At 46.8% G+C, this 25900-nt stretch overlaps 1 protein-coding gene across 2 annotated transcripts in view; it reads left to right on the forward strand.

The window, feature by feature from the left end:
• Positions 1-25900, forward strand: part of urad (ureidoimidazoline (2-oxo-4-hydroxy-4-carboxy-5-) decarboxylase) — a 58737-nt gene extending 32837 nt beyond the window's left edge. For both annotated transcript variants that reach the window (XM_038818679.1, XM_038818678.1), the window contains one exon: positions 25392-25900. In XM_038818679.1, the coding sequence (XP_038674607.1) occupies positions 25392-25708 (317 nt within the window). In that variant the 3' untranslated portion in view covers positions 25709-25900. The remainder of the gene's footprint in view (positions 1-25391) is intronic.

The following is a 25900-nucleotide window of genomic DNA, read 5'->3' on the forward strand; positions in this document are numbered from 1 at the left end:
CTCACTGCTAAGTAATGCCGCTGGACCTCACTGCTAAGTAATGCCGCTGGCTCTCACTGCTAAGTAATGCTGCTGGACCTCACTGCTAAGTAAGGCCACTGGCTCTCACTGCTAGGTAATGCCGCTGGACCTCACTGCTAAGTAATGCCGCTGGACCTCACTGCTAAGTAATGCCGCTGGCTCTCACTGCTAAGTAATGCCGCTGGACCTCACTGCTAAGTAATGCTGCTGGACCTCACTGCTAGGTAATGCCGCTGGACCTCACTGTTAGGTAATGCCACTGGCTCTCACTGCTAAGTAATGCCACTGGCTCTCACTGCTAAGTAAGGCCGCTGGACCTCACTGCTAAGTAATTCCGCTGGACCTCACTGCTAAGTAAGGTCGCTGGACCTCACTGCTAAGTAATGTCGCTGGACCTCACTGCTAAGTAATGCTGCTGGACCTCACTGCTAAGTAATGCCGCTGCACCTCACTGCTAAGTAATGTCGCTGGACCTCACTGCTAAGTAATGCTACTGGACCTCACTGCTAGGTAATGCCGCTGGACCTCACTGCTAATTAATGCCACTGGACCTCACTGCTAAGTAATGCCGCTGGACTTTACTGCTACGTAATGCCACTGGCTCTCACTGCTAAGTAATTCCACTGGACCTCACTGCTAAGTAATGCCACTGGCTCTCACTGCTAAGTAATGCCGCTGGACTTTACTGCTAAGTAATGCCGCTGGACCTCACTGCTAAGTAATGCCGCTGGACCTCACTGCTAAGTAAGGCCGCTGGACCTCACTGCTAAGTAATGCCGCTGGACCTCACTGCTAAGTAATTCCACTGGACCTCACTGCTAAGTAAGGCCGCTGGACCTCACTGCTAAGTAAGGCCGCTGGACCTCACTGCTAAGTAATGCCGCTGGACCTCACTGCTAAGTAATTCCACTGGACCTCACTGCTAGGTAATGCCGCTGGACTTCACTGCTAAGTAAGGCCGCTGGACTTCACTGCTAAGTAATGCCACTGGACCTCACTGCTAAGTAATGCCGCTGGCCCTCACTGCTAAGTAATGCCGCTAGACCTCACTGCTAGGTAATGCCACTGGACCTCACTGCTAAGTAATGCCACTGGCTCACACTGCTAAGTAATTCCGCTGGACCTCACTGCTAGGTAATGCCACTGGATCTCACTGCTAAGTAATGCCACTGGACCTCACTGCTAAGTAATGCCACTGAACCTCACTGCTAAGTAATGCCGCTGCACCTCACTGCTAAGTAATGCCGCTGGACCTCACTGCTAAGTAATGCCGCTGGACCTCACTGCTAAGTAATGCAGCTGGACCTCACTGCTAAGTAATGCCGCTGGACCTCACTCAGCCCTCAGGTTTTGCTGTTTCCTGTTTCCTGTTTCCTCTCTTGGACCCCTCTTCTCTTGAAAACAGGTCTCTTCTCTCACCAAATTCTACCTGACCTGGTGTCTTTGGTGATATACGGACATGCGCACCAAGGTCATCAGATCATTTGTACTTCCTCAGGTCCTAATATTCATTGAATATCCCCGTGCCATGTGAATCCTCCCAAAATGCATTACCTCACACCGATCAGGGTTAAATTCCATTTGTCACTATTCTCCCCATCTAACCAGCCCGTCTGTACAAACTGGACGGGTTAGACCTGGGCAGGACTGGAACTGATGTCCTAAGGGGGCTATTTGCTAGAGCAGTTGGGGAGGGTTTAAACTAATATGGCAGGGTGGTGGGAACCTATGCAAGAAGTCAGAGAAAGAGGAGCAAGGACAAAAACAAAAGTTAGAAAAGTGAATAAGAAAAGTCTTAGGTGGAGAAACCAAAGGCAAATTCAAACAGGGCAATAGAGAAAAATATTGAGAGCAAGACAAACAATGTGAAAAAGACAAACATAAAGGCTCTGTGCCTTAATGCACGGAGCATTTACAATAAAGTAGATGAACTAATCGCACAGATAGATATAAATGGGTACGATATAATTGGGATTACGGAGACATGGCTGCAGGGTGACCAGGGATGGGAACTGAATTCCCCAGGGTTTTCAGTGTTTCGGAAGGACAGGCATAAAAGAAAAGGTGGTGGCGTGGCACTGCTGGTTAAAGAGGAAATTAACACAATAGTGAGAAAAGATATTCGCTCTGACAATGTGGAATCTGTGTGGGTTGAGTTGAGAAATACCAAGGGGCAAAAAACACTAGTTGGTGTCATATAGAGATCCCCAAACTGCAGTGCTGATGTTGGGAATGGCATTAAACATGAAATTAGAGATGCATGTAATAAGGGAATATTGGTGATCATGGGTGATTTTAATCTTCACATAGATTGGGCATATCAAATTAGCCACAATGACGTAGAGGAGGAATTCCTGGAGTGCATACGGGATGGTTTTCTTGACTAATATGTGGAGGAAGCCAACTAGAGAGCAGGTCGGCCACCTTAGACTGGGTACTATGTAATGAGAAGGGAATTATTGCCAATCTGGCAGTATGAGACCCCTTGGGGATAAGCAACCATAACATGATTTTTTTATCAAGGTGGAGAGTGAAGTAGTTGATTCGGAGACTAGGGTGCTAAATCTTAATAAAGCGAACTATGAGGATATGAGGGGTGAGTTGGCCTTGATAGATTGGGGAGAATTACTTAAGGGATGACAGTGGATAGACAATGGCAAACATTCAAGGAATGCATAGGGAAACTACAGCAACTGTTCATTCATGTCTAGCACAAAAGCAAAGGGGGTAAGAGGGTCAATCCATGGCTTACAAAGGAAATTAGAAATAGTATCCAATCCAAGGAAGAAGCATACAGATTGGCCAATAAAATAATAAGTCTGAGGATTGGGAGCAGTTTAGAATTCAGCAAAGAAGGACGAAGGAATTGATTAAGAAGGGGACAGTACAGTATGTAAGGAAGCTTGCATGGAACATGAAGACTGACGCTAAGTGTTTCTATAGATATGTGAAGAGAAAGAGATTGGTAAAGAGAAATGTAGGCCCCATACAGACAGAAACAGGGGAATGCATAATAAGGGACAAAGAAATGGCTGAGCAATTGAAAACATACTTTGGTTCTGTCTTCACAAAAGAGGACACAAATCAGACACCAGACATATTGGTGAATAAAAGGTTTAGTGAGAGGGAATAACTGAGGGAGATCAACATTAGTAGAGAAATGGTGCTGGGAATATTGATGGGATTGAAGGCGGATAAATCCCCAGGCCTGAGAATCTGCATCCCAGGTGCTTAGGAGGTGGCTCTGGAAATAGTGGATGCATTGGGAGTCAACTTCCGGGATTCTATAGACTCTGGTACTGTCCCGGCAGATTGGTGGGTAGCTCACGTTACTCCAATATTCATAAAGGGAGGGAGAGAGAAGGCAGGGAATTATAGACCAGTAAGCCTAACATCGGTAGTGGGGAAAATACTTGAATCCATTATCAAGGACTTTATAGCAGAACATTTAGAAAGCAGTGGCAGGAGCAGGCAGTCAGCATGAATTCATGAAGGGAAAATCATGCTTGACAAATCTGTTGGAATTCTTTGAAGATGTAACCAGCACAGTTGACAAGGGGGAGCCAGTCGATGTGGTATATTTGGACTTTCAGAAGGCAGGGGGATGGGAACCAATGCAGGAAGTCGGAAGGTAGCAAAACAGGGACAGAAACAAAAGGCAGTAAGGGGGAAAGTGTAAGGCAGAGAAGCAATAGTCAAAAATCAAAAAGGGCAACAGTACAAGGTACAGTGACTGAGGGGAGCTCAGTGAATAGGCCCAGTAATACTAAAAGGAATAAAATGGGAAGTAAAAACGTAAATGGTAAGCGATGCTGCAGGTTGTTACACGAAGATATGGGTTCAACGACAAGGAAAATTAGGAGAAATGTTAAGAGGAAATATAACTTAGGAGAGGTTACTGATCGAGGTGTTAAGATTCAAAACAGAGGTATAAAAGCCAACATAAGTGTACTTTACCTGAATGCTCGTAATATTCGAAATAAGGTAAATGAGTTGATGGCACAAATCATTGTGAATGACTATGATTTAGTGGCCATTACTGAAACATGGTTAAAGGATGGTCAAGACTGGGAGTTAAATATCCGAGGGCATCAAACTATTCAGAAGGACAGAGTAGATGGTAAGGGAGGTGGTGTAGCTCTGTTATTTAAGGATGACATCCGGGCAATAGTGAGTGATGACATCGGTGCTATGGAGGATAAGGTTGAATCCATTTGGGTGGAAATCAGGAATAGTAAGGTGAAAAAGTCACTGATAGGAGTAGTCTATAGGCCACCAAATAGTAACATTATGGTGGGGCAGGCAATAAACAAAGAAATAACTGATGCATGTAGAAATGGTCCAGCAGATATCATGGGGGATTTTAATCTACATGTCGATTGGTTTAACCAGGTCGGTCAAGGCAACCTTGAGGATGAGTTTATAGTTTCCTAGAACAGTATGTAATGGAACCTACGAGGGAACAAGCGGTCCTAGATCTGGTACTGTGGATTGAGACAGGATTGATTAATGATCTCATAGTTAGGGATCGTCTCGGAAGGAGCGATCACAATATGGTGGAATTTAAAATATAGATGGAAGGTGAGAAGGTAAAATCAAACACGAGTGTTTTGTGCTTAAACAAAGGAGATTACAATAGAATGAGAGAAGAGTTGGCAAAGCTAGACTGGGAGCAAAGACTTTCTGGTGAAACAGTTGAGGAACAGTGGAGAACCTGCCAAGCGATTTTTCACAGTGCTCAGCAAAGATTTATACCAATAAAAAGGAAGGACGGTAGAAAGAGGGAAAATCGACCGTGTATATCTAAGGAAATAAGGGAGAGTATCAAATTGAAGGAAAAAGCATACAAAGTGGCAAAGATTAGTGGGAGTGGGAGACTAGAGGACTGGGAAATATTTAGGGGGCAACAGAAAGCTACTAAAAAAGCTATAAAGAAGAGTAAGATAGATTATGAGAGTAAACTTTCTCAGAATATAAAAATAGATAGTAAAGGTTTCCACAAATATATAAAACAAAAAAGAGTGGCTAAGGTAAATATTGGTCCTTTAGAGGATGAGAAGGGAGATTTAATTATGGGAGATGAGGAAATGGCTGTGGAACTGAACAGGTATTTTGGGTCGGTCTTCACAGTGGAAGACACAAATAACATACCAGTGACTGATAGAAATGAGGCTATGACAGGTGAGGACCTTGATATGGGACTAAAGGTAGACAAGTCTCCTGGCCCTGATGGAATGCATCCCAGAGTGCTAAAAGAGATGGCTAGGGAAATTGCAAATGCACTAGTGATAATTTACCAAAATTCACTAGACTCTGGGGTGGTCCCGGCAGATTGGAAATTGGCAAACGTGACACCACTGTTTAAAAAAGGAGGTAGGCAGAAAGCAGGTAATTATAGGCCAGTGAGCTTAACTTCAGTAGTAGGGAAGAGGCTGGAATCTATCATCAAGGAAGAAATAGCAAGGCATCTGAATGGAAATTGTCCCATTGGGCAGATGCAGCATGGGTTCATAAAGGGCAGGTCGTGCCTAACTAATTTAGTGGAATGTTTTGAAAACATTACCAGTGCAGTAGATAATGGGGAGCCAATGGATGTGGTATATCTGGATTTTCAGAAAGCCTTTGACAAGGTGCCACACAAAAGGTTGCTGCATAAGATAAAGATGCATGGCATTAAGGGTAAAGTAGTAGCATGGATAGAGGATTGGTTAATTAATAGAAAGCAAAGAGTGGGGATTAATTGGTGTTTCTCTGGTTGGCAATCGGTAGCTAGTGGTGTCCCTCAGGGATCAGTGTTGGGCCCACAATTGTTCACAATTTACATAGATGATTTGGAGTTGGGTACCAAGTGCAATGCGTCCAAGTTTGCAGACGACACTAAGATGAGTGGTAAAGCAAAAAGTGTAGAGGATACCGGAAGTCTGCAGAGGGATTTGGATAGGTTAAGTGAATGGGCTAGGGTCTGGCAGATGGAATACAATGTTGACAAATGTGAGGTTATCCATTTTGGTAGGAATAACAGCAAAAGGGATTATTATTTAAATGATAAAATTTTAAAACATGCTACTGTGCAGGGAGACCTGGGTGTGCTAGTGCATGAGTCACAAAAAGTTGGTTTACAGGTGCAACAGGTGATTAAGAAGGCAAATAGAACTTTGTCCTTCATTGCTAGATGGATGGAGTTTAAGGCTAGGGAGGTTATGCTGCAATTGTATAAGGTGTTAGTGAGGCCACATCTGGGGTATTGTGTTCAGTTTTGGTCTCCTTACCTGAGAAAGGACGTACTGGCACTGGAGGGTGTGCAGAGGAGATTCACTAGGTTAATCCCAGATCTGAAGGGATTGGATTACGAGGAGAGGTTGAGTAGACTGGGACTGTACTCGTTGGAATTTAGAAGGATGAGGGGGATCTTATAGAAACATATAAAATTATGAAGGGAATAGATTGGATAGATGCGGGCAGGTTGTTTCCACTGGCGGGTGAAAGCAGAACTATGGGGCATAGCCTCAAAATAAGGGGAAGTAGATTTAGGACCGGGTTTAGGAGGAACTTCTTCACCCAAAAGGTTGTGAATCTATGGAATTCCTTGCCCAGTGAAGCAGTTGAGGCCTCTTCATTAAATGTTTTTAAGATATTGATAGTTTTTTGAAGAGTAAAGGGATTAAGGGTTATGGTGTTCGGCCGGAAAGTGGAGCTGAGTCCACAATAGATCAGTCATGATCTCATTGAATGGCGGAGCAGGCTCGAGGGGCCAGATGGCCTACTCCTGCTCCTAGTTCTTCTGTTCTCATGTTTGATAAAGTCCCGCATAAGAGATTATTGTGCAAAATTAAAGCGCATAGGATTGGGAAAAATATATTAAGGTGGATAGAAAACTGGTTGGCAGAGAGGAAACAAAGAGTAGGGATTAATGGGTCCTTTTCAAATTGGCAGGCAGTAACTAGTGGGGTACCAAAGGGATCAGTGCTGGGATCCCAGCTATTCACAATATATATTAATGATTTGGATGAGGGAACAAAATGTAACATCTCAAAGTTTGAAGATGATACCAAGTTAGTCGGGAGGGTGAATTGTGACGAGGATGCAGGGATCCTACAGCATGATCTGGACAGGTTGGGCGAGTGGGCAAATCAATGACAGATGCAGATTAATTTGGATAAGTGTGAGGTTATTCACTTTGAAGCAAAAACAGGAAGGCAGATTACTAGCTGAGTGGTTGTAAATTGGGAGAGGGCAGTGTGCAGCAGGACCTGGGTATCCTTGTGCACCAGTCGCTGAAGGTAAGCATGCAGGTGCAGCAGGCGGTAAAGAAGGCTCATGGTATGTTGGCCTTCATTGCACGAGGCTTCGAGTATAGAGCAGGGATGTGTTGCTGCAATTATACAGGGCCTTGGTGAGGCCACACCTGGAGTATTGTGAGCAGTTTTGGTCTCATTATCTGAGGAAGAATGTTCTTGCTCTCAAGGAAGTGCAGCGAAGGTTTACAGGAATGATTCCAGGGATGGCGGGACTGTCATATGAGGAGAAATTGACTAGGTTGGGATTGTTCCCGTTGGAGTTCAGAAGAATGAGATGGGGGGGGGTTTTAAAGAGATTTCTAAAATTTTAACGGAACTAGACAGGGTAGATGCAGGGAAGACATTACCAATGATGGGTGTGTCCAGGACCAGGGGTCACAGCCTGAGGATTCAGGGTAAACCATTTCGGACAGATATAAGGAGACATTTCTTCACCCAAAGAATGGTGAGCCTGTGGAAGTCATTACCACAGGAAGTAGTTGATGCTGAAACATTGAATATATTCAGGAGGCGACTAGATATAGCACTTGGGGAGAATGGGATCAAAGGCTATGGGGAGAAAGCAGGATTAGGCTATTGAGTTGGATGATCAACCATGACCGTGATGAATGGCGGAGCAGGCTCGAAGGGCCAAAAGGCCTCCTCCTGCTCCTATCTTCTATGTATCTATGTATCTGTGTCTATATCATTGTGTAATCATCAGAAAGGACCATTTTAGAGGTAGATCATCAATGGTGAAGTCCCTGTGCTTTGGAGGGGACCCCATTGCCTCCCCAGGGGAGTGTCAAAGCTGTAAATATTGTCCAACTGTTAGCTGATCCTAGAACGGATGGTCCATCATATGCTTTCCCTTTGGAAGTATTGTCATTGTTGCTGCCTATCCAAAGTGTACTCCATAGAACCACTGAGAGCATGGAGTGGATTTTTGAAACACAACAATGGAGTTGGCTTCATCTTGCCACCACTATCTGGTGCAGATATTATGCGGTCATGTTGTTAGCTGCCAAGACTTAGTGGTTTGATGAATAATGAACAATGGCATGCTCATTATTCTATTCACTTTCCCTCTTGCCATCCATCTATCAGGATGTATGCTCCACACTGTTGACCCTTGACGAGGTTCCTCATAGTTGCATGCTGTCACGGCATAAGAGTGTGAAAAAGAGCGAAGATACTGTGGAAATGTAGGTTTCGGGCTAATATAGCCAATCCATGATGGGATGCTTGGCCATGATTATAATGTCCCCACAAAACTACTGCCAGGGCAAGAATAAGAAACAATCCATTTGAAAAACATATTTGCTGTATCAGTTAAACATAAATTGACATCTTAAACCACAGGCCTTGTGCAAAACGCTTTGACCTCGTTAAAGTGAGTATGCAGCCAGAAATGAAGCAGACCTCTTAACTGTGTTAACCCCGACTTTAATTATATCAACGGGACAAACAAACCAGACATCTGGTTATCACAAACTGTCAGGAAGGTAAACGGAGGCCGAGGGAACCTACTGAAATGATATCGCAAACAGTTCAACCGCGCCACGATGGACAAAAGATGAGGAGGAAGAGGCGGGACAAAGCTGGTCTGAATTTCCCCCGCCATATGTTGCGCTACCACCAACCCCGCCACCCACAGACCTCTGCCCACCACTACCCTTACTTCCTTCCCCCATGGTGGATGATGGCCAACAAAATGATTAAATAAATAATGCAGTGGGTGGCAATGATCTCCAACCAAGTGCAACCAGGTCAGGACAACCCTACGGGAGGTCTGAAAGTGGCCGGTTCTCCTTGAGATATTTCCCAGGAGGACCATATGCCAGTCCATAGACCTTGGACCAATGCAGAATTAGGGCTGATGGTTGAGGAGATGGGAAACCCAGAAAATGAATTAGAAAAAGCAATGGATCAATTGAAGACCATTGTCCTATGCCATGAGGCAAGTATCCTACACAGCGAAATATTCATTAAAGCTTGGTTAAAGTGTCATTTTAAGGACCTGGAGGCCACGTTTCCCGTGAGGGCACAGGGGCAGGACCAACCACCATGACATGAGGAGCTCTGGAGGAAGAAATAGAGGTTATGGGGGATCAAGAAGACCAGGCAACAAAGGTTGCTATAACTGCGGACAACTAGGCCATTGGGTAAGGGATTGCCCGCAACCCCGACCCCAATATCAATGAGACTGGAACCAGCAGAATGAGAGGGGACGGGGAAGGAGCACCCAAGCGTTACCACAAAAGAGTCCAACGGCAGCAGGCCAATTACTCGGTTCGAGACCCGTGGGAAGTCAGGACCAACGTTCAGAAAGACCATACCATCCATGACTAGGAACAGCTCAAAATGGGCCCACCCCAAATCAAATGCCCCGAGTATCAACAAATGCATACAATGAGCCAACCCTGATGATTAAAGTCAATAATCAAGAAGTTCCCTTTGTGTGGACAGAGGAGCCACCTTCTCCATGTGAAGCAATGAACATTCAGTAGGTAAATCATATATCAAGAACTATATAACAGTGACTGGTGTCTCCAGAACACCACAACAACTGCCCCTTTCAGCTCCCCTGCCTGTTGTAATTAATGGGCACAGTGAAGTACAAACATTTTTACTATCCAAAGAACCCCCCGTCAACTTGTGACAATAAGCAATTATTATTATTATGTGGAAGAGATCTATTGTGTAAAATGAAAGCTACAATTATATGTTCAGCAGAGGGTATAAAAGTACAAGTCCCGGCAGATCGATGTGACATCTACTCTCTGCACTCCAGAAACCATCCCATTTTGTACGCTTGGGAAAATTTTGAGGCCAGCCTTAGTTCACGACTCACTTGTATCATAGGGCCATTTCAGTGCATCCCCCAGGACATAGTAGACTATCAGAGTAAATTGCATCTCGGTCCCTGGAAAGAGAAATTACATTGTACCGCCTTCTTTGGCGAAACAGGAAATGATCAAGCCAAATCCGAATATTACATGCCCTACCGACATGCTAAATAATTGTTGAAAATTAGAAAGATCTTTATGGGCCCAGAAGGCATTGCTGCGACTGTCTCACTATTCCAACAGGCACAATCCTCATTCCTAGAGAAGGAAAGCAAACCCCACATCACCAAAACCGTATCAAAGGGACATACTCCAACGGACTTAGGACCAATGATTTAAAGGATTGAGTGCTTACAACCTCAGGCTGAATATGGAAGACCTGGGGGTAACACAATCATGCAGTTCGCAGATGACCAGGAATATGGGGTCCTGTTGAAGCAATGTATTAGTTGCATGGGAACATTTGAAAGAGGCCGAGTGCATCTCCAGGCCCCAGCAGTCCCCGAGGACCCCACTGATCCCCTGTCCCAAATACCATCCACTCTGTGTTCCAGCCATCCCAATGAAGTGGGAAAGATGTTGACTGCACCTCCCCAGAAGCTCACTCTTAACCTCTCTCATCTTCTACCAAGGAGGTCACACCATCCAATCTCCCAGGCTGCGGACCAAGGAATTGCACTGGTGATAAAGCCACTGCTTGAACAAGGCATCATAATACCAACGAATAGCCCATGTAATACTCTTATACTGCCTGTCCAAAAGCCCGGCAATGACATATGGCGGCTTGTACAAGGCCTTTGTGTCGTTCATGAATCAGTATTCCTGGTCTACCTGGCAGTGCCCAACCCAGCAACCATCCTTACCAGCAACCTCGTGGTATCACTCTAGTGCACGGTCATAGATTTATGTTCGGCATTTTTCTCTGTCCTCATACACCAGGACTCACAATTCCTGTTTGCCTTCATGGCCTACAGTACACTTGGACCAGATTACCACAAGATACACAGAGAGCCCTACAATATTCTCCCAATGCCTAAAAAGAGACTTGGAAGATATATGGGCGCAATTCTCCGCACTCACGACGGTGTGGAGAATAGCGTAGCTCGTAAAATTTTACGGCCACGCTAGTCCGACCCCCTCCCGCTATTCTCCCCCCCCCCCCCACGCCCGACTCCCTATACGAATCGCTGCCGCCGTTTTTTTACGGCCAGCAACGATTCTCAGCTGTCCGATGGGCCGAGTTCCCAGCCCTTTACGGCTGTTTTTACGAACGGCAAACACACCTGGTCTGGCCGTTCGTAAAAACGGCCATAAAGTCCCGATTTTTAAAACCATGGCACCGATTGGCACGGCAGTACCACGGCCGTGCCAAGAGTGCCATGGGCCCGCGATCGGTGGGCACCGATCGCGGGCAGCGGGTCCGATGCCCGCGCACTCTTTGTCCCTCCGCCGCCCCGCTGTATCACTTCGCGGGGCGGCTGAGGGGCATCCCGGCCCGCGCATGCGCGGGTTTCGCGCAAATGCGCGATGACGCCATCCGCGCATGCGCGGGTTGGAGTCTTCCAATCCGCGCATGCGCGGCTGACGTCATATGACGCGTCAGCCGGCGCAAACTCTGGCAAGCGGGCTTGACGAAATTCGTTAAGCCCGCGATGCCGGAGTTTACGGCGGCGGCATGCTAGCCCCGACCGGGGACCAGAATCGGTTCCCGGTCGGGGAGGGGGGAGCTGGCGTCAAACCCGCCCGGATTTGACGCCAGCCTTACGATTTCTCCCCCTCTGGGAGAATCGCGCCCATAGTATTACCCGTAGGGTCCACCCTAATCCAATATGTCGATGATCTGCTCCTCGCACCGCCCAGTAAAAAGGCCTGCGAGACAGACTCATTAGTGCTATTACATGCCCTTGCCAAAAAGGGACACAAAGTATCAAAAGCAAATTTACAGTTTGTAGCCGAAAGGGGTCGATATCTAGGCTATGAGCTCTTCTGTGACACTTGTCAATTGTCCAAAGACAGGATTGAAGCTGTATGCTCAGCCCCATTGCCAGCGACTAAAAGAAATGAAACATTTCCTCATATTGGCAGGCTACTGTCGACAGTGAATAGTTAACTACACCGAGCTGGCCAGACCACTCTTAGACCTCTCAGTGCCATGACAACCTAAACCCTTACCATGGACCAAAAATACTCAGGATGCATTTTTAGCATTAAAACAGGCTCTGATCGGGACTTCTGATGGCGACTATGAGTGAGTAGGTCACACATTTGGTGGCTCCCGTTTCGGTCAGACTTTTGGACCTTTTCCCCGACTTTTTTGCGCTTTTGAGCGCGGAACTGGACAGCAATAGTACTCAGGCACTGAACCCATACAGAGTTGTATGGGCTTAAGAAGCCGGAGGGACCATAAACAGCAGAAGAAGTGGTCAAACAAGGGCACGGTGGAGGCTGTGAGAGAGACCAATATGGCCGGTGTCCAGAGCAAGGCGCTGACAGCCCAGCCTACAATGGAGCAGCTGCTACAGGCCATGAGGAGGACTTTTTAGCTCTGAAGCGCGATAATTTGGAGCCACTCCAGAAGTCGATTGGTCGATTGGAAAAAAGGCTGGATGATCAGGCTGAGAAGCTCCAGCAGTTGGAGAAGACAGCGGAGGAGAAGGCAGACTTTCAAACGGTGGCGGACGTGGAGATTCGGAGGCTGAGGGATCAGCAAAAAATGCTCCTGGAAAGGCTGGAGGACCTGGACAACAGATCTCGCCGGCAGAATGTAAGAATTGTTGGCCTCCCGGAGGGAGCTGAGGGGCTGGATGCCACCGCGTATGTGGAGGGTATGTTTCAGAAGCTGCTGGGGAACGAGGTGTTCCCTAGCCCGCCGGTGGTGGACAGGGCACACAGAGTGCAGGTGAGGCAGCCACGATGAGGGGGTCCCACACGAGCAATGGTAGTCCGGTTCTACAGGTACCTGGACAAGGAGCGGGTTCTGCAATGGGCCAAGAGCACACAAAGCTGTACCTGGGACAAACCCTGCGTGTTTGCCAAGACCTGAGCACTGTGGTGGCCAGGAGGAGGGGAGGCTACAGGCAGGTGAAGGAGATTTTGTACAAGAACAAGGTGAAATTCGGGCTGCCTTTTCTGGCGCGACTGTGGGTTACGTATGAGAGTCAGCGCCACGATTTCGAGGAACCTGAGGAGGCGATGGACTTTGTTAAGAAGCAAGGGCTGGCTCTGAGCTGAGGACTCTTGGACTCATGGTAGATCTTTTAAGTCTATTTTGTTTCTCTCTCGCTTTGAGAGATGCCTGCTTACTTGGATCCGTTCTTTTCGTTTTTTTGACCTATTTAGGTTGATATATCTTGATTGCGATGTGTTTCTCTTGTTCTTTTTCGTGGTTTCCCCAAATGTTTCCTTTTTGGGGTCTCTTGTTTGTTTGGAGGTTTGATAGGGGGAAAATAAAATAGAAAATAATTAAAAAGGTGTGGTTATGATGGGGGTTTTGGGGGAATATTTTGCAATCTTTTTCAGTGTGTGGAGGGGAAGAGCTGAGAGTGCCTGGTATTTCTTATTTCTATCTGTGATGCACTACCAATTACAACGAGACGAGAGTAGAGAGTAATCGAGGCTTTATTAAGCAGAGATGTGTAGCCTCCTGCAGCTGCTGCTGAAATGGCTGCAGCTCGGTGAGCACACACATTTATACTCTACCTACTGGGCGGAGCCAGCAGGCAGGGATCTATCCCCGTACCTGTAGTACAGGAGCCTTACCGTATTACATCTCATGTATGTGATATATACAAACAGTGGTGACTACCACATTCACCCCCTGTTGAAAAAAGAGTCCAGCGGGGGCGGTGGAAAAACTAATTACATATATGTGAGTATTTTCAAGTGAACATTTTGGCGAAAGTTAACAAATTTAGCCGATCGGTTGCCTTGATCCTCCGTTGTGAGCGCCGCAGTGGTGGCGATGCAGGCGTCGGCTCGGTCGCCGGTAACTCCGGGAGCGTGTAGACCTCATCTTCATTGGGTGGGACCAAGGGGAGGACGGATCGTCCTGGAGCGGGGGCTGTGGTGAGGTGCGCTGGGGGGAGGATGGGTGGCGCCGGGGCAGATTTGGGGGGTGGGGAACCAGCTGGTGCTAGGTCCCTGAGGGAGACTGTGTCTTGGCATCTATCAGGTTACGCGTTTGCATGGAGTAGCTGTACCATCTCCTCTCAGAGCTGTTACATCTCCTCTCCTCAGTGCTCCTTTGTTGATGGTTGGGTGTGACGTTCCTGGCTGTTACTTTTCACAAGTGCCTTTTCAGGCTGAGGGGTCTTGGGCTCTGGGCCCTGCTCACTGAATCTATCTGTTGCAAGTTGCATCTTGTCTTCAAAGACATCCTGTATTTTCTGGCAGATACCGGGGGAGGTAGAGAGGAGGGTTCATGGCCATAATATCATGGAACTACATATATGTCAGACAACCAATTCTGGAACTTGGTTCCAGATGGCCAGTAATGAGAAAGATGCCTGCATGATCTTTGAAACCCTAAGAGATACTTGAATATACTTTGTACCCACACACAGAGTGTAGAAAGAAAACCCACTCCACTCAAGCCCCAAAGTGTCAGTGACTCCATGGTAACATCCACACCTTCCTGACCTGAAGATATTTCTTCTGATGCAGAAGCCTCCATTGCAGGTCATTGTGGAGGTTACCACAGGCTTGAGGGTGGATTGTAGTGAGGCACTTACACATATTCATACTGGAGCAGTAATGGCAGATGATTTAATCCTCCAAATAAGCCATTATCTGCAGCACATTCAATAGTCTCTCTATTAATCCCTTTCCTCAGCTGGCTGAATGTGTGGAAAAGATGGTGGTCGGTGAATACGTGAACAGTTGCCAGAATATCTGGGAGCAGAGGAGCCAGGATCACTTTGCTTGTTTTTCTCTGTTTGTTGCTGCCAAATAGCTGAAGCTGACCGATAAGCATGGATATATTATCAAAGCATTGGTAATTTAACTTTCACTAACAAGGAAAGAATTTGTAGTAAATGTAATGATAAATTATGTATTTTGCAGAAGCTAAAAAGCCTTTAGAAAGTGAATCGATAAAAACGGCTGCCACTTCTCCTTCCACCTACCGTGTCCCACATTATGCCTACAGAGGGTGTCCAAGGCTCACTCCACACATAGAGCAGCAAGCTGGAGGTGGATTTCTACCATTTGTAGCAGTTCTCTGTCACTGACCAGGGATCTAGTCTTCCTCAGAGAAGAAATCACACAATGTAAAAGGCTTTTTTTTTGCCGTCATAAATAATCCTACCCAGGGGTCAGTATCTGAACTATAATGTGTGTTAACATTTTCAGGATATGCAAACATTATGAGTTTATTTCTTTGTTTTTGAAAAATATTTTATTGAGGCATTTATATATATACATTGAACGCAGCCATAAAAAAGAAAGTAAACAGAATGCATGTAATCCAAATAAATAAATATCTGACACCCCACCGTCCCACCTCCGGCTCCCCTATCACCTTTTGTACACCCCCTCCCCTCCCCACCCCACTGCTGACATTTTAACTGTTTTTGAAGATGTCGATGAACAGCTACCATCTCAGGGAAACCCCTGCAGAGACCCTCTTAGGGCGAACGTTATCTTCTCCAGCCTGAGGAACTCTGCTGGGTCACTCACCCAAACTCCCGGCCTCGGTGGTCCTGAGTCCCACCATTCCTATAAGATCTGTCTCTGGACTACCAGGGAGGCAATGGCCAAGACATCGGCCTCTCTCGCCCCCTGGACTCCCTGGTCTTCTGACACTCTAAATATCGTCGCTTCTGGACTCGGGACCACCTTCACCTTCAAGACCTCCGACATAACATCAGCAAACCCCCGCTAGAATCCCTCCAGCTTTGAATAGCCCAAAACATGTGGACATGATTCACGGGCCCACCTGCGCACTACCCACACCTATCCTCCACCCCTCAAAACATCTGCTCATCCTAGCCACAGTCATATGTGCCCTTTAAACTGATTAAGGCCAGGTACATGAAGGGAATGCATTCACCACCCTCAGAGCCACCTCCCTCCCTGACTCTTCCTCCTATTTACGCATCCCTCCCAGTCCATTAACTCTTTGTAAATTTCTGACCCTCACCTTCCCCTGTTTTTGACACCACCCTGTCCTGCAGCCCCTGGTGTGGCAGGTGGGGAAAGGACGGTACCTGTTTCCTGACAAAATCCCTCACCTGCAAATACCGGAACCCATTCCCGGCGGGCAACTCAAATTCCTCCACCAACCCCTCCAAGCTCGAGAAGCTGCCCATAATGAATAGATCCCTAAATGCTCAATCCCAGCCCTCCGCCACCCCTAAAATCCCTGTCTAGCTTCCCCCTCCAGCCCCATGTGCTGCCACCACTGTCCCACACCCTCAGGGCCATCACCACTATCTGGCTTGTGGAGTACCTGGCTGGCGAGAACATCACGGGTACCGTCAACAGTGCCTCCAAACTTGAGTTCTTACAAGAGGCTGCCTCCATCAGCTCCCATACCAACCCCTCCCCCACCACCCACTTCCTAACCATGGCTGTACTCGCCTCCCTATAATAATTCATCAAGTTTGGAAGAGGCAACCCACCTCCATCTCAACTCCGCTCCAGCAGCACCTTTTTCACCCGTGGGACTTTACCCGCCCAACAAACCCCGATATCAGTGTATTCACCTTCCTCTTTGGAATGAATATCGGGAATCAGAACCTTGGGAGAACCGTCATCTTCACCGACTGCACCCGTCCCGCCAGCGACAGTGGGGGCACATCCCACATCCAAAAGTCCCCCTTCATTTGCTCCACCCACCAAGCCAGATTCAGCTTGTGCAGCTGCTCCCACCTCCGCGCCACCCGAATACCCAAATACCTCAAGCTCGCCTCCACTACTCTAAATGGCAACTCCCTAACCTCCTCTCCTGCTCCCTCGTTGAATTGGAAAATCTCACTCATTGCCATATTCAATTTGTACCACGAGAACTGACCAGATTCTTCCAATAAGCCTATAGCTCCCCCAATAACTTCCAAAGGGTTTGGTATATAGAGCCGTAAATCGTCAGCCTACAGCGAGACCCTATGCTCCACGCCGCATCTCCCCCCCCCCCCACACTATCCCCTGCCAGTCCCTTGAGGCTCTAAGTGCCATTGCTAATGGCTCTATCACCAAGGCAAAAAGCAATGGGGAGAGTGGACAGCCCTGCCCCGTCCCACAGTGCAACCTGAAATACTCTGGGCTCACCCCGTTCATTCTGTCGGCACCCGATATAACGGCCGGACCTAATCCACAAACCCCAGGCCGAACGCAAACTGTCCAGCACCTCCCAGAAATAGTCCCACTCTACCCGGTCAAAGGCATTCTCTGCATCCATGGCGACCACCACCTCCACACTTCGTCGCTCCATCATTAGAACATTTAACAACCGCCTGATGTTAGCCAACAGATGCCTTCCCCTTACAAACCCTGTCTGTACATCCCCTATCACCCCCCCCCCCCCACCCTCCCACCCACAGGGAGGCAAGAATGGTACATCCATAACATTCACATAAGAAAAGAAAACAAACAAACCACCCCCCCTCAGGAAAAAAAAATGGGGGAAACACCCCCAAACCCCAACCTCCCCGGCAAGGGGGACACTGAGAACCAACCTCCCCAAACACCTCCTCCAAAGTTCAATGCCTTCCTTCTCCTGCCAGTTCATTGCCTCTCACCAACTCCATCGCTTCCTCCAGTGTCCCAAAATAATATTCCCGGCCACTGTAGGTCACCCAGAGGCGAGCCGGGTACAGTATTCCGAACATCATCCCCTTCTTAAAGAGAGCAGCCTTCACTCTGTTCAAGCCCGCTCTCCTCTTGGCCAGCTCCGCACCCAGGTCCTGGTACACCGAAGCTCATTGCCCTCCCAGGTACATCGCCACGTCTGCCTGACGCACCTCAAGATCTGCTCTTTATTAAGGAACCGGTGCAAAGCACAGGGCTAAATCGAAAGCAGACAAAGGAAGGCCAGCAGCACGGCCTCCCCGAACAGGCGCCGGAAAGTGGCAACTAGGGGCTTTTCACAGTAACTTTATTTGAAGCTATTTGGGACAATAAGCGATTTTCATTTCATTTTCAACCGTACCATCATGACCCTCGTCAGCTCGTTACCCTGCAGCTTCCTCATCAGCGCCCACTGACCCGATCCACCTCCAGGGGCCATTTGAAGACCCCCCCTCTCCCAGCATCGCCTCCAGTATTTTCGCTACATGAGAGCCAGCATCTGCTCCCTCAATGCCCTCTGGCAACCCCACAATCCTCAGATTCTGTCTCCGGGAGCGGTTCTCCAGATCTTCCACCTTCTACTCAAGCCGCGTCTGGGCATCTCGCATCACCCCCATCTTGGCTGCTAATGAAGCAAGCTGCTCCTTATGCAGCTGCCTCTTCCACCTTCTGGATCTCCAGACTTTGAGTCTCCAACCTCAGCTCCACGCGGTCAACCCCGCCTTAAGCGGATCGACCGTTCTCGCCAGGTCCTCCAGAGATTCCTTTCTCTGTTGGGTGAACTTCTCAGACAAGAAGTCCACCAGCTGCTCCATAGACCACTGAGATGGTAGAACCCTCCGCCATCTTTCCCTGTGTCACAGGAAAAGCTTCTTGCTCCGACACCTCCTATCACCTAAAACACTGCCTGGTACACAAATTTATCCACCGGTGGAATAAACTCTTCCCTGACCACTACTGCACCTTTTTCCATCAAAACAGCCACCCGTTAATCGGGAATAAAGTTCAAAAACATCTCCACAAGTAGGAGGTGCCAAATGTGCAACCATTCACCCCATGGTCGTCTCCGAAAGTGACCATTATGAGTTTATTTCTACTACATTTCCTCATGTTAGTCTGTGTGAAGAACACTTGCAGAGGAAGGAAAGTGGTTTGAAGGTTATCGTGTTAACTTTTGGAAACACTTTGATTTTAAATGTCTCACCCTTGCTCTCAAATTATTCTATGGACTGGCCCCTCTCTATCTCTACACTCCTCTGCTTCAGCTCTGCAACCCTCTGAGATATCTGTGCACCTCTAATGTTGGACTTCGGGCATCCCTATTTTAATTGCTTCTCCATTAGCGACCATGCCTCCAGCGCCCAAGTTCCTAAACCCTGGTAAACCCTCACTAAATCTCTTCCCCCATAAGACCATATGACCGTAAGGCGTAGAGGCAGAATTAGGCCACACGGCCCATCGAGTCAGCTCCGCCATTCAACCATGGCTGATATTTTTCTCATCCCCATTCTCCTGCCTTCTCCCCATTACTCCTGATCCCCTTATTAATCAAGAACCTATCTACCTCTGTCTTAAAGACACTCAGTGATTTGGCCTCCACAGCCTTCTGCGGCAAAGAGTTCCACAGATTCACCACCCTCTGGCTGAAGAAATTCCTCCTCATCTCTATTTTAAAGGATTAGTCTGAGATTGTGTCCTCTGGTTCTAGCTTTTCCTACAAGTGGAAACATCCTCTCCACGTGCAATCTATCCAGGCCACGCAGTATCCTGTAAATTTCAGTAAGATCCCCCTCATCCTTCTAAACTCCAACGAGTACAGACCCAGAGTCCTCAACTGTTCTTCATATGACAAGCTGTTCATTCCAGGGATCATTCTTGTGAACCTCCTCTAGACCCTTTCCAAGGCCAGCACATCCTTCCTTAGATACGGGGCCCAAAACTGCTCACAATACTCCAAAACCAGCCCCCTTAAATGGGGTCTGACAAGAGCTTTATACAGCCTCAGAAGTACATCCCTGGTCTTGTATTCTAGCCCTCTTGACATGAATGCTGACTGAACCTGCACGTCAACCTTAAGAAAATCGTGAACAAGGACTCCCATGTCCCTTTGTGCTTCTGATTTCCTAAACATTTCCCCATTTAGAAAATAGTCTATGCCTAAATTCCTCCTTCCAAAGTGCATAACCTCACACTTTTCCACATTGTATTTTGTCTGTCACTTCATTGCCCACTCTCCTAGCCTGTCCAAATCCTTCTGCAGCCCCCTTGCTTCCTCGATACTACCTGTCCCTCTACAGATCTTTGTATCATCTGCAAACTTAGCAACAGTGCCTTCAGTACCTTCTTCCAGATCATTAATGTATATTGTGAAAAGTGTGGTCCCAGCACCGACCTCTGAGGCACACCACTAGTCACCAGCTGCCATCCTGAAAAAGACCCCTTTATCCCACTCTCTGCCTTCTGCCAGTCAGCCAATCCTCTATTCATGCCAGGATCTTACCCTTAACACCATGGGCTCTTAACTTATTTAACAATCTCCTATGTGGCACCTTGTCAAAGGTCTTCTGGAAATCTAAATAAATCACGTCCACTGGTTCTCCTTTGTCTAACATCCTTGTTACCTCCTCAAAGAATTCTAACAGGTTTGTCAGACACGACCTCCCTTTGACAAAACCGTGCTGACTCAGTCCTATTTTACCATGCACTTCCAAGCACTCCATGATCTCATCTTTAATAACAGACTCTTAAATCTTACCAATGACCAAAGTCAGGCTAACCTACCTATAATTTCCCGTCTTCTGCCTGCCTCCCTTCTTAAACAGTGGTGTTACATTAGCCACTTTCCAGTCCTCTGGGACCCTTCCTGCCTCCAGTGATTCCTGAAAGATCATCACTAATGCCTCCACAATCTCCTCAGCTATCTCTTTTAGAACCCTGGGGTGTAGTCCCTCGGTCCAGGTGACTTATCCGCCTTCAGATCTTTCAGTTTCCCCAGAAACTTCTCCTTAGTAATGGTCACTGCATTCACCTCTGCCCCCTGATTCACCTGGAGCTCTGGCATCCCACTGGTGTCTTCCACCACGAGGACTGATACAAAGTAACAATTCAGTTCATCTGCCACTTCTTTGTTTCCTATTATTACTTCTCTAGTCATGTTTTCCAGTTGTCCAATGTCTATTTTTGCCTCTCTCTTACCTTTCATTGAAAAAAATCTCTTCCTAACTTCTTTTATGTTACTAGCTAGCTTGCACTCATATTTCATCTTCTCTCCCCTTTTTGCTTTTTTTAGTTGTCTTCTGCTTACTTTATAGCCTTCCCAATCCTCTGGCTTCTTACTAATCCTCACCACTTTGTATGCTTTTTCATTTGCTTTTATGCTGTCCTTGACTTCCCTTGTCAGCCATGGCTGCCTTGTCCTCCCCTTAGCATGTTTCCTCCTCCTTGGGATGAATTTCTGTTGTGCCCCCCAAATAACCCCCAAAAGCTCCTGCCATTGCTGTTCCACTATCTTCCTTGTGAGACTCCTTTTCTAATCAACTCTGGCCAGCTCCTCCCTCATTGTCTTTGCAGTTACCCTTATTTAATTGTAATACCGTTTCATCTGATTGCAGCTTCTCCCTCTCAAACTGCAGGGTAAATTCTATCATATTGTGGTCACTGCTCCCTAAGGCTTCCTTTACCTTAAGCTCCCTAATCAAGTCTGCCTCATTACACATCACTAAATCCAGAATTGCCTGTTCCCCAGTGGGCTCTACCACAAGCTGCTCCAAAAAAAATCTCTTAAACATTCCACAAATTCCTTTTCTTGGGATCCGCTACCAACCTGGTTTTCTCAGTTCACATGCATATTGAAGTCCCCCATGATTATTGTGATATTGCCTTTTGTACATGCTTTCTCTATCTCCTGATTTATTTTCTGCCCCACATCTTGACTACTGCTAGGGGGGCCTGTACATAACTCCCATCAGGGTCTTTTTCTTCTAGCCTCACTGCCATGTGGCACAGGGAGTAATCCTGAGATTACAACCTAGAGGTCCTGCATTTTAGCATAATGCTCCCTGAACTCCTTCTGCAGGACCTCGTCACTCTTCCTGCCTCTGTCGTTAGTACCTATGTGCACTATGACCTCTGGCTGTTCACCCTCCCACTTTGGGATCTCCTGTGTTCATTCAGAGACATCCTGAACCCTGGCACCAGGGAGACAACATACCATCCTGGAGTCTCTTCCATTTCCACAGAAAGGCCTATCTGGGCCCCTTACTGTAGAGTCCCCTATAACTATCCCTCTCCTGCACTTTCCCCCCTCTGTGTCACAATTTCCCCCTTTGAGACTCTTATTAGCACCTACTTCTTTGACCAAACTTTCAATCATCTGCCCGAATATTTCATTGTGTGGCTTGGTGCCATACTTTATTTTCAAATGCATCTGTGAAGTGTTTTAGGAAGTTTTATTCCTTAAAGGGGTTATGCAAATACAACGTTGAGGCGGTGTCTGCTGAAAATGCAGAACCTCCTCTCCAAGTCCTCAGACCTTTAAAATTGACTCTCTGGGAAATGAATTTCAAGCTGCTGGTCTGCTGTGACTGTCAAGCTGGACCCTCTGTTAATTCACCATTCTAACTGACGCTGGAGTCTCGAGGTTGAGAAAGCCGCCCCTTCCCTTGGGTTGAGGCAGTGATCCTGATCAAGCGCCAGGTGGCAGTGCAGGATTGGATTTCGGGACTCAGTTGCGGCTGGAGGCGGTCTTCTGTTCTTCTGTTCTTCGTTCGCACAGGAAACAAAAAGAAAATTAAACCGCTGCGAATCTCCTTAATTCGACATCCCTTTCCAGTCAGCAATGCTATGTATGTAATCACCGGGAATGCATCCTATTTTGATTTCACCAACTAAACTAATGATCCAATAAGTAGCGAGGACCAGACATTTATTTCAGCCTGGAGGAGTATATCACACATTGTTTTCAAATGAGGGGCAAGCATGTTGGGTTGGAATGAGTGGTGTTGGATACTATAGATTGTCAATAAAGATTTCACTCATTGTCTAATTTAGTTGACGCATGTCATGGATTTTAACTCTGTGTTATTGCAGCCTGGAGTTGGGAAAACTTTTGAGGCTGTTCAATGTTATATTTACAAGCAAACCTGAATGTTATTCTAATAACTCTAGTTAAACTAGAGTTTATAGTTAAACTAGAGTTAAATAGGCTTTACAGTGCAGAAGGAGGCCATTCGGCCCATCAAGTCTGCACCGACTCTTGGAAAGAGCACCTACCCAAAGTCAACACCCTATCCCCATAACCCAGTAACCCCACCCAACACTAAGGGCAATTTTGGACACTAACGGCAATTTAGCATGGCGAATTCACCTAATCTGCACAGCTTTGGACTGTGGGAGGAAACCGGAGCTCCCGGAGGAAACCCACGCACACACGGGGAAGATGTGCAGACTCCGCGCAGACAGTGACCCAAGTCGGAATCAAACCTGGGACCCTGGAAATGTGAAGTAATTGTGCTATCCACAATGCTACCGTGCTGCCCTAGTTAATTACTATTATTTTTTAGCATTCACCTCAAGAGATGTGTGGCTGGTAGTTATTGTGCGTTGTATCAAATTTCCGATTTAATGTGTTTGGGGATTTCTGTGGATTACTGCATTGTCTCTCAATCCCAGTATTGTCTCTGATTTGCTGCTCGTGGGACATCCAGTGTTGAATGAGCAGACATTTTCTCCAGTTACATTTTAACAAACCCATTGGTTCTCACCACAAACTTTATTCCCGAGTTCCTGACTCCATCCCTCTCCCTGGACACTGTTAGGGCTTAACTAGACTCGTCACAACATTGGTATCCTATTTCAGCCTGATGTATATTATCCTTAAATAGTAATCCCTTAATCCTCTCAATCACTAAATCCCTTTACTTTCACCTCTGTAGCTCAAGGAGTCTCCACCACTGCTTCACTTCACCTGCATTGAAATCCTCATTCACTCCTTGATTAACTCGAGGCTGGACTAATCCAAAGCTCTCCTTGTTTCCAAGTTCCCCTGTGGTCTTTGTGCTCCCTATCACTGTAAACCCCACTCTCTGCCCTCATCCCTACAGCCAATGTCCGTGTTCAAGTTTATTGTTGTGCCTCAAGAATTTTCAGAATGTGGTCCCTTTAATTTGTGTGGGCAGCCATGTGCTCACACAATTTAATGGTAATATTGTTTGCAACTTTGAAATCTCTGTGCTCCGCCAATTTTGGTCTCTTGTGCATCCCCAATTTTCTTCACCATGGCTTCAGCTGCCTAGGTCCCAAATTCTGGAATTTCCATCCTGGACCTCCACACCTCTCCAGCTCTCTGTTCTCCTTCAAAACACTTCTTTCAACTAGCTTCTGGTCAGCTATCCTGACACATTTATGTGGTTTGATGTCAAATTTTATTTGATAACTGATCCTGTTAAATGTCTTGAAATATTTTAAACATTAAAGGTGCTATATCAATGCAAATCGTTGTTATCTATTATATATATGTGAATGCATAGAAATAGTAGTGATGGACTATTCATTGGACTCGTAATCCAGAGGCCCAGGCAGATGCTCTGGGGATCATGGGTACAAAATAGATATTCAATAAATAAATAAAATTGGGATTATAAAGCCATGGTAACTATCATTGATTGTTGGAAAAACTCATCTGGTTCACTAATGCCCTTCGGTGAAGGAAATCTGCCGGCCTAGATCATAGAATTTACAGTGCAGAAGGAGGCCATTCGGCCCATCGAGCCGGCACCGGCTCTTGGAAAGAGCACCCTACCCAAGGTCCACACCTCCACCCTATCCCCATAACCCAGTAACCCCACCCAACACTAAGGGCAATTTTGGACACTAAGGGCAATTTAGCATGGCCAATCCACCTAACCTGAACATCTTTGGACTGTGGGAGGAAACCGGAGCACCGGGAGGAAACCCACGCACACACGGGGAGGATGTGCAGACTCCGCACAGACAGTGACCCAAGCCGGGAATCAAACCTGGGACCCTGAAGCTGTGAAGCAATTGTGCTATCCACAATGCTACCTGAGCTGGTCTGGCCCACAGCAATGTGGTTCACTCCTAACTGCCTCCTGAAATGACCTAGCAAGCTCCTCAACACAAAGGCAATTAGGGATGGGCAGCAATTTCTGGCCTTGTCAACATCCCATGATAGATTTTGTTGAAATGAAAACTTCAAAAAAGGTAGTATTTTTACATTTCACTCAATCACAGAAATTCGCTGCATCTTGTCCCTTTCTCTACCTTGATTGAATGTTAAGATTCAATGTGACCGTGTAGATTTCAGAAATAGCTGTGAAAGAATTATCAGTGTCAGTGATATGTGTTGTTTTCCTTAACGCCAATGTGTTAAGAGTCGAATAAAGTTGATCACAAGTTCCATAACTATGGTGTAATTAAAGCTTGCTTTGTCTTTGTAAAGGGAAAGAGGGAATGCTGCGGTGCATCCCCGACCTTGTTGGGAGAGGAACACTGTCACCCGAATCCCAGCGAGAGCGGAGCCAAGCCGGCTTAACCAGCCTCACTGCAGGCCAGAGATCTCAGCTCAGTGAATTAAATGCTTCTTACAAGGGTAGATTTAATTTCCCGTTCGTGATCTGTGTCCGGATGAGTGACAAGGAAACTATAATCCAACAGCTCGGCAGCAGGATCCACAACAGCCCGGAGCAGGAGCTCCAGATCGCTATCCAGGAGGTTAAAAAAATGTGCCACCTGCGCCTTATGGACATCTCCAGCTGAGTAGCCCAGGCCACCAAGCTTTACTAAGAAGGGCTGCCTGTCAGAGAGGTTCAAAATAACAAGAGAGAATAAATGATGTGGAGAATCAGCGTGTCACTCTCAAAATGAAATGTGCAAACTTCGAGTAGAATGTAGAATGTGACATCACAAATTGAATGTATCGCTTTAAGAGGCTAGTAAATTGAGCGAAAC

Source organism: Scyliorhinus canicula, chromosome 14 (genome assembly GCF_902713615.1).
Source record: "Scyliorhinus canicula chromosome 14, sScyCan1.1, whole genome shotgun sequence".
NCBI lineage: Eukaryota > Metazoa > Chordata > Chondrichthyes > Carcharhiniformes > Scyliorhinidae > Scyliorhinus > Scyliorhinus canicula.